The following is a 9926-nucleotide window of genomic DNA, read 5'->3' as shown; positions in this document are numbered from 1 at the left end:
GGTGCCAGGGATGGTTGCCTTTTGCTCTGGGTGTGTGTTTACAGCCCCTAGTACACTAGTGTGTGGGTGTTCACTACCACAGAAGGATTAAACGCAGAAGACACATTTCATTATACCTTGTACAATGACAAATAATTGCACATTTATTTAATTGTATTGATACAAACAAACAAAAAAATGTTTTGTATGTAATGCCATATTTCATATATATTTCATATATCAAAAAAATAATAAAAATCATAGTACTGGACCCATATATATGTGAGGGCACAAAGGCGAGGCTAAATGAAGCTAAACAAACACTGAGCACACAGGGATACATGTACTGAGTAAATATGGTGAAAACACGTACAGAGAATAAAGAGAAAAGTGAAAAGGGGTAAAAACATTTTCTGCTTCTCACTCCTGGGCACCTAGCACTGGAGTGAGCTGTGGCTCATTCTCTTATAAAGGAGCAGGCTGACACCGTTCACTCTGAACAGGGCTGTTTAGTAAGTAAGAAAATATGCTTTTGTAAGAAAAGTGCTGTGTTGTCTGATCCTTGTTGCATTTGGATCAAAGCATGTCACAGACACTTTATCAAGATTTGGAAACTTATAGTACATCCACTTTAAGTAGGACCAGTCTTATCCTCTTTATAATGAAGTACCCAGTAGGTCAGTGTTCTTTACCTATGGACACTATCCGTGATAATCTTAAAAATATACTGTGATATGATACTAATCAAATATTGTTGTCCACCTCTAGAAATCTGGTGTGTGGCTCCACAAGGCTGTCTCCTGCTATACTTTAGTTCAATAGCAGGCACAGGTTGTAGGCCACAAGCTCATCTCTGCTGCTCTGATTGATTAAAAGAGCAATCCGACCCAACTCTGCCAGGGGTGCAATTACTCCACCACCACTTTTCTGTGCCACCAGCTTAATGTGCTGGCCTGTATGCCTCCAGAAATGACGCCAGTGTACCAATATACTAAACTCAGCAGAACAGGCTGCATACAAACACTAGCAAAAACTGGCACCATGTCCTTGTCCTAAGATTTGCACAAGTTTTAGCCAAAAACAATGACTGATGGAAATCAATAAGGCATGCACTAATTAGAGACTTCAGAAGCATGTCCAGCCTAGTTGGCTTTTCTGGATTCCATATGTCTGGAATCTAATCAAACCATTCAACACATAAAACATTCAGCAAATTCTTCTCTTAACTGTATAAACTTGGTGCTGAAAATACAGTTTGTAAAGCCCCCCTCGTGTGAATGGCACATAGCCTTGGTGATTTGCAATGACATGCAAGCCTTTTCAGTGACCAAACATTTCCATAATATTCCATTTGCATTTTATTTTGGAGCAATCGCCTGTCAATGTTCCAGACGTCTACTGAGCGAGCTGCTCCAGAGTGGCACCAAGGTCTGCCAGAGGAGTCATACCTCTTTGTTTAAATGCTGTATTGCTGTGGGTTTTTTAATGAACTCTAATGGCGATCCAGGAGGATTTTAATTAATCTACACACACACACAAAAGAGCCCCACATTTAGCGCTTTCAGAAGTGCGGCTGGATATTAAAATAAGACATCTGACAGGACTGCAGAAAAATGGAGGATTTAATTGCTCCAGAGATGGCAATTATTATGAGATTTAGAAAGCCATTTTCAATGGCAGACAGGAGTCATTTAGTCCCGGTCTTAAGTGCAGTGGGAAGCCGAAGGTCACGTCACTGTTGTCATTACTTCCTGAATAAAGATGCTAATGAAAGGCTTGACTTACTTCCCTCTGCTCTCCATAAAGGTTGCATTAGAGTCCCCCCCAGCACAGAACACCAGCCATCTTTACTCATATTAACTTCCCGAGAGCCTTGCAATGTGCACAAGTGCTAAACATCTTCCTCCATCCACCGTGTAACCAACACCATTACACTCCCTAATGAACCTGACTGTAAAGGTGAGAGACCATGTGCAAATGGTTTAAATGGTGCGCATGTAATTGTATTTATAAGGGCACACTTTCAGTGCAGGCTGTTTAAGAAAGAACTGAAGGTCCTCCCAGGAGATCAGAAAATTGAGAAGGCACTATCAAATCAAACGCAATGGTTGATAATCAAATAAATTAATGAATTAATTAAATGAATTCCACAAAGTATATATGATATATGTTAAATCATATATTCAATTATAATCTGTGTATAATTCGGCTAAGGTTCCTGTTGTACTGGGGCATTGTTGATTATCTTCACTATGAATACACAACCCTATCTGCCAAAGAAAACAAATAAATAATTCAAGTTGTGGCAGCAAACATGAATGAAACATGTCTGTAGGAAAAGAAAGTTTGAACAGTAAAGAATGCACAGGTTTGAACAAAATTACTACCAGTAGCAGATCATTTTGCTTTGCACCCAGTTCATCCAGGTGAACATTAACCCCAATAATATGGAAACCTTGAAAGTGTTAATCAATAGAATACATAAGGACTATCTGTACCTTCTTTCTGAAAAACACAAAACAGTACAAAATCCACATAATGTCACGTGTCACTTACAGTTGAAAAAAGATAATTTATCTAGTTAGCAATCACTTTTCACTGAACTATGTGCTCCCTCTGAAATATTATTACACAATGGGGCGAGGGGTTAAATAAAAATAGTGAGGAGCTAGAAACTATGCCCTCAGCTTTAGATTGCCACTGTTACAGAGAAGCTAAATAACCAGGTGTTGATTAAGCTGGTAAAATGACTGCATTACAAATGTTAGATGGCACATTAGTGTAACATATACACAATACAATTTTTCTAAATCTAAAATCAGGAATACTATGTATTTAGATTCTTATAAAATGAAGCATTTAATACAATAAACATGTAGAAAGCTACTTCCTGAACCACTAGGTGGCTCTTTTTTCAATATATCAATGCAACATAATATCTGGATGATTTTAAATCATCAGTTTTTAAATGTACATTCGCCAAAAACACCACGTGGCCTTTTTAACGTTATTATATTTAAACCACACAAAATATTGGTAAATATTTAGCAATATAACATTTTGTGATGTTAGAATATCCTTTTGTCACATGACATACTGCACCTAGTATACAGATGACCAACACATTCATTTTAAACTTTGAGAATTTAAATGTTGTAGGGCATCAACCTCCCCTTTTTGGAGCTATATTTCCTGATGTGGAAAAGAGGCACATAAACTGTGTTAATGTGCTAGATATACATAAGTAGGACCTAGCTAAACACATCCCAAATCAAAGAATTGGCCGTTTTGGAATCGACATTTATTTGGGTGACAAGGTCAGTGTAAAAAAACAAACAAACAATAAATAAAACAGTACTTTATTACAAGAGAAAGCAAATAAATATCTGAAAAATCATGTTTACTTCAAGAATATAAAAGAGAGAAGCACACTCACAAATCGTATCCTTTAGTGTGATCTCTGCTAGTCATGGCAATTTTTAAAATCCAGTTTTATTTCCCAGATTTTTAAGTTGCTGCTATTTTCAAAAATGTGTGATAAAGTTGAGCCCAGATTGGTGACTGTTAGCACTATTTCAAAATATAAACCATTCATATTAAAGTGAGTAGACATGATTTTTTGAAGGGGACACTCCACAGACCCCCATCCCCACAACCACATCTTAGACTACTGCTTCAAAACAACTGTGCACTCCAGAGTGAGAAACAGATTGAATATTTACACTTTTTACTACAGAAAAAATAGACCAAATAATCAACCATTTATTGCTGACTATTTTTATAATAGTTTTTTTATTTATTTATTCATTGTTGCAGCCCTCCTTTTGTCAAATAATATATAGTATAAGTTCATAAGACAATGGTAACTATTTGAAATATAGGAAAAATCACTGTAAAGTAAAATATAATATGGAGTAAAACAATTTTGCTGACTATAAACTGCCGTATAAATGGCCGTGATTAACAATGGGAACTGGCTGGCAAGGCTATCTTGCTTCCTAGCTGACAATTCTTAAAAGCTACTTAATGTCAACAATCACAACTCAAGCTACAAAAAAAAGCAAATACTGCTGAATATGCTCTGGCACTAGGACAGAAGACAGTGTTCTTTGTATCTGCAAGAATCTTCACCTGTCTCAATAAATGTGTTTACTGCTTTCATATATATGGGTTGGCCTCAACCCAACTGATGAAAGTACACCCATTTCACATTCTGTAATATATATATATATATATATTAAATCACATGGCACTTTAGACCTCTGTGGCAGCAGTGACCTAAAATTAAGAGATGCAGGTTTGAGAACAAAGGGCTAAAAGACAGAGCTATCACCTCCCTCAACATCCATGGCTAAAGTGCCCTTGAGCAAAGCACTTAACCCCAAACAGCTCCCAGGGCACTGGTATGGCTGCCTGAGGCTCCAGGTGTGTGCTCACTGTCCTTAGTCCACTAGTATCTGTGGGTTCACTGCTAGAGGTGGGTTAAATGTGTAAGCACAATTTGATGTAATGCTGTGCACTGAAAGTGAATGCACTTATAGTTTTTGATGTTCAAGGTGTATTATATGTAACTTAATAATGGATGTCCCAATCTAATCTCAAAGACTGGAATCAGAGCTGATCAAGTTATTTTTTAACTGATCAGTTTATTAAGTATAAACTTAAGCCCCATCCTTTGTTTTATGTCAGCAGCAAATGTGTCATAAATTAAGAGATCAATTTGTGACAGAATGTAGCTAAAATGTCTGTAATGTGGAAATATTTTACATTTGAGAATGAAACCAGTCCAACAGCAGTTTCACTTCTGCAATCCTGCACTAAGCGGAATATATACAAGCTATTTATAAAGGATTATTTTGATATTTGGTAACATTTTGGATGTAGGCAATTTCTTTCATAATAACCTGCAGAGATATTCAGTTGTCCAAAGCATATACATTGGATTGATTTCAAAAACTGTAATGTACTTGGTGTGCACCATGAAACTACATTTAGAACAACATCTAGAAAAAAGCACAAGTACCGGATCAAGACCTGATATTGGAAGATAAGCTTGATATTAAATGACTCAGACTGGGGCTAAATAAACTTGATCGGGACATCCCTTAACCTAATTCTCCTGCTGATTGGGAACCCAAAAAATTGTCCCTAGACATTAGTTTGGATAAACAGTTTCCACAGGGATTCATCTAGATAAGCTGAACAAGGTGACAAGTAAACATGACCACATGTGGTGAAGCCGATGTCTGTCAACAGCCAGTGGTCAAAGGGCCATGTGCACTCTTGGGTAATTGCTGCCTTAGATCTCAAGAGTTAATAATAAACTGTTTAGTACTAGGAAATGGCTACAGTCCAGTTTGGACCAGACCATCCATACTCAGCAAACTCATTTTCATTCTTCTTTGTGGTGTTTACACTTTAACTGACAGGTTGCCTTTCCTCCAATTCGCAGGGAAAAAAGGAAGAAAGAACATGTGACACTCACGTGCCTGAACAGTAAGGAAATGCAGAAACAAAAATAGCAGTAAAGGGATAATATAAACGGTCTCTACACAGACAGTTTTATAATAAGTCAGCTATCTAATATCCACAGCTGATATATGTTGTAGAACTATATGTCCTGCGATGCACCGTTAAGGAATTTGATGTTAAAACAAGCTTATATCTACTAGCCCATATGAGTACAGCCCAATAAACGTTATTTTTTTAAAAACATGACTGAGCACTTGTAGTGCATATTAGCTAACGCTGTCAAGGCTATATGAATTTAAACACGTAGTCTAGTCTCTTAAGTCTGCCTTAGTTTTAAATGTGAGGAAAAAAGAACATATAAAACCCGCAGTGAAGGGCGAAGAAAGATAAGTAACAGAATTCAATTTCAGATTTCTACCCGAGCTAATCTGACTGCAGGGTTCTTATACCTGACATTACTCACAAACTAACTGCAGCTAACTTTAACCAAACTGGCTAACTTTCCACGAAGAATGACCAACTAATTGACGCAGCAAGTAAAGAGCACGGCGTTTGGGTTTAAAACAATAAAAAAATAAAAAATAGTGGTACACCACAGTGCGAGGTACATCGTATGCAACAGACGCGGGGTGCGACCGTTAGCGAGTGTTGCCGCGGATGTTTCCGTTTAAATAAAAACACTAGCTACATGACTCGAAGAACATTATGGACGCTAGCATACAACGCAGGAAGACGGAGGGTGGTGTTTTTGTGGAGCAGGGATAGAGGATAGATGAGTGTTTCTACCTCGATATCCGGCAGATCCTTGCTCAGCATTCTAGCCATTCTCTCTTTTTCGCGGATTCAAAGCACAGAGACGCCTTTATTTTCGTGTGGAGGTGACAGCGAGCCGTGTGTGAATAGTCCAGTGACCTGTTGGATATCCCACAGCCTGGAGAACTGCAGCGGTCCGGAGAGGCTGGTGTGTACACACATATACACACTCCTCACACGTACACACACACACACACACACACACACACAGAAAGAGAAAGACATTCTCGGCACGACGAGTGCTTGTCACTTCCTAGAAACCCTTCTTTTCTGGCTGGAATTCAGCTTATACACGCAGTGGAGAACTTGCTGCTGGAGATACCGAGCACTGTAATAAGGGGCTAGAAAATTCTGGAAAACGAAGCAGCAAAAGTTTGGGTTGCAAACTTTGGTGGTTTAAACTGAGCGTGTTGGACTATCCATGATATTGACTGTAGGAAGGACCACTGGATGCAGACTCCTAAAAACGTGCCATTGTGTATCAGGGGAAGTTTTAGTCCTTACATCCTTACATTAATGTTCTCACCCACAGCTCTCACAGTAAACATTTAGCCGTTGATTCAACGTTGAAATAACGTAATGACTGCCGTCTAATCAACGTTCTCTTAAGGTTGAAAATGAAAGTTGAAAAGACGTCCAAACACAGACATTGAAAAGACGACTATTAGATGTATTTTGGACGTCCATTGACGTTATGAATTGGTCCCGAAATAAATTACTTGTATAAAACGCGTTTTGGACGTCCACTGACGTTATTGATTGGTCACCACTTGATAACTAACTTATTAAGATGGAATTTGGACGTCCATTGACGTTTAAAATATGTCCTTGACGGACAGAATACCTTTAGACCTATTTTGGACGTCCAGGGACGTTCCTTGTTTACTGGGCTGTATTATCTACTTTTCTCAGTAGATGTTTAAAGCACTAGGCAAACCCACTGGCAGGGCTGATATGGGTCAGCCAAATTGAGAAAATACATGGTAGCACTCAGATAACGATATTGCAAAATTGACCATCAGCCACTACGATACAGTACTGCTCTCAGTTTAGTGGACGTCCAGTCAAAAGACCTTTAAAGTTACACACTTTGCTGAGGAGATTAGATGTAAGAGAACATCTCCAGGAGGACTCCTAACAAGCATGCAAGAGGTCATGCAAGGCCATCAGATAAACAGCACTTAAAGCTTTCAACTTTCAAAAACAGAATCAGCCTCCACATCATTCAGCAGGATTTCTGTCTGTCCTTCCACTATGAGGAAAAAATTATCAGCAGTATAGGTCTGAAAGTGTGTGAGGCAGTCAAGAAGCATTTACTAAGAAAGAGAAATTAATAAAGAAGTAAATTTACAAATTAAACTAAGAAGTTGGCAGTGTCTCAGAACAATGGCTGACCTCCCCAGAGTTCAGATATCAACCTCACTGAATGTGTTCAATAGAAAAATCAATACTAAAGTAATAGTGATAAGAGGAAAGGGTGTGGCTTACTACAAATGTTCTTTTTACTGTAAAAATGACTTACTGAGTTGTTGAATCTCTTATAATTTACTGTTAAATATATGCCTCTACTTTTTTCCTCCCTTGAAAAATGATAAACATAAGATGTTTAGGTTTGGCTGATAGTACAAACCAATATTTGACTATACTGATGATTATTGAAGCATATTTAGTGACACTGGAATGCTATGTAAAATTGTTTGCATTGTAAAGATTAAACCTGATAATGTTGCAGAGAAAAGCATCGCTTTTCCATTTTCAGTATTCAACTTTCCCAGTGTACATAAAGAATTTACTCAAAGTGTGAAAATATTCACCTTTCTCTGCTCAGTCATAATATCCTTGATACATGTATCACATTTCATGTGTTGCTTTACCATAGCACCACAAGAAATCTCAACATGGAATGGCTGGAAAGTTTTAAAAGCAACCCGATAAAGTCTTGAATAGCTGAGACAGGAATGGGATAGCCTGCAGAGAAGGCTAATCTAGAATTTCACACAACGGTTTTCTTGGTTTCTACACAAGTTCACTCTGACAGCAGGGGTACTTGCACCTGAAAGTTCTTCAGGGAAAAGAGAGCTATTGGCAGAAAACTCTGGTACTGATAAAATATCAAAAGACGTTGCCATACACTTCAATATCAAAATACACTGCCTGAAATGATACTGGGAAGAGGTAGTCAAACTATTTGAAATTTCAGTGAGATTGTTGGTTGAAGAATATTATAACTGTTATTAATAAGAGAATAAAACCTCATTCTCTACCACTTTCTAACCTTAATAAATCTTAATATAATGGTAAATCTTACTCCAAAGGCTGGGAATTTAGTTATTTTGAAGACCTAATGCAGATCATTTTATGACTCAACTATAACAAATATGTTAAATTATAAGAAAATATGTTAAATAATCTTATTATATTTACACAATTATCTCTGAATGAGAAATAATAGATGTAGCAACTTTCACTGAAGAAAATTTAGATTTTGTTAATGGGGTGTTTTAAATAGCACAGCTAAATATGATTACTGTGACCAAACTCATTAAACACAGCAGGTATCCTACAAGTCCCCATGTTACACTGATCTCACTGGATTGAGAAAGTGATTTATAAAGTCATTTCTCTAAGATAACATCAAATAATTACCAAATAAACAATTTTATATTTGTCAGTGAATTAGTCAGTGCCTCTTCACCATTTAAGTCTACTAGAAAATATAGCATTGGAGTAGTTTTGAAATATTATATGCCAGCTTTGCTCCTGTAAGGTAAAAGTTTAGCCACATTACACTCTAGGAAATACAATAAATTGTGTAATGTTTTGGATTCTATTCATATGGTCTTTAAGCAAGCAAAACCCCACATTCTACTGAGACAGACCATTTTTGGCTACCTGTGAAAATTGTTTAAACAGTCTTAGGAAGAAGCCAGAATTCAAGCGTGAATTGTAAAGTGTGCAACAGCTATGGAAATAGCTTTGAGCTTTTTCAATCTAAACATAATTAATTTCCTCCATAGGCTCTGCTTTACCTGCCAAATATTTTTAAATTTCTACCCATCAATCTCCTTTGCATCCTCCAGTTCAGTAGTCTCATTCATAAGGAACAACTGTAGCTCAATATGTAAAATGTTTATTACCATGATCATGAATTTGCAAAGATAACAACAGATGAGAAGACAACCTCTAAGATCAATTTCTCTTAGACAATGGTCCCTGTTCAGTTCAGTTCATTTCTATATTTTGTTAGGTTTGACTGGCTTGCCATGTCTCAGAGGGAGCATTATGCTAGTTTTCATCCTTTCAGCTTGAATGCACAGCTTAGTAGCACTGTAAGACCTGGGGAGAATGTGATACTGGGACAGAAATGGGCAATGATTAGAAACCAGGTAAACTACAAACAACAACAATACTGTAAGTATTCACAATAAGCATCCATTGATCATTGTCCAAGTAGAGAATTTCTTACAGAATTACTGCATCAAACCTGAGATCAGCTGGCAGCTGGGATTTCTTTGATGTACAATGCTTTGTAAATTCTCAAAGCCCATAGTTTTGTGTCTTTTGTGTATCAAGTGTGCAGTGCATTACCCATGGTTTGAGTAAAGTTTTTCTGGCAATGAATAACTTGGCAGTTTAGAGAGTACTGAGATATTTATGCTGCC

The 9926-nt window shown here is 37.3% G+C and overlaps 1 protein-coding gene and 1 long non-coding RNA gene across 3 annotated transcripts in view; one reads left to right on the top strand and one right to left on the bottom strand.

Moving 5' to 3' along the window:
- dpyda.1 (dihydropyrimidine dehydrogenase a, tandem duplicate 1) overlaps nt 1–6407 on the bottom strand; it is a 162106-nt gene extending 155699 nt beyond the window's left edge. Inside the window, 1 exon segment of the mRNA XM_066683080.1 lies at nt 6238–6407. Coding sequence (XP_066539177.1) covers nt 6238–6276 — 39 coding nt within the window. The 5' untranslated portion in view covers nt 6277–6407.
- LOC136708490 (uncharacterized) overlaps nt 6274–9926 on the top strand; it is a 57112-nt gene continuing 53459 nt past the window's right edge. For both annotated transcript variants that reach the window (XR_010804356.1, XR_010804357.1), the window contains exon 1: nt 6274–6412. This is a non-coding gene — a long non-coding RNA (uncharacterized lncRNA). The remainder of the gene's footprint in view (nt 6413–9926) is intronic.

Source organism: Hoplias malabaricus, chromosome 10, assembly GCF_029633855.1.
Source record: "Hoplias malabaricus isolate fHopMal1 chromosome 10, fHopMal1.hap1, whole genome shotgun sequence".
NCBI lineage: Eukaryota > Metazoa > Chordata > Actinopteri > Characiformes > Erythrinidae > Hoplias > Hoplias malabaricus.
This window is presented reverse-complemented; position numbering and strand designations above follow the sequence as displayed.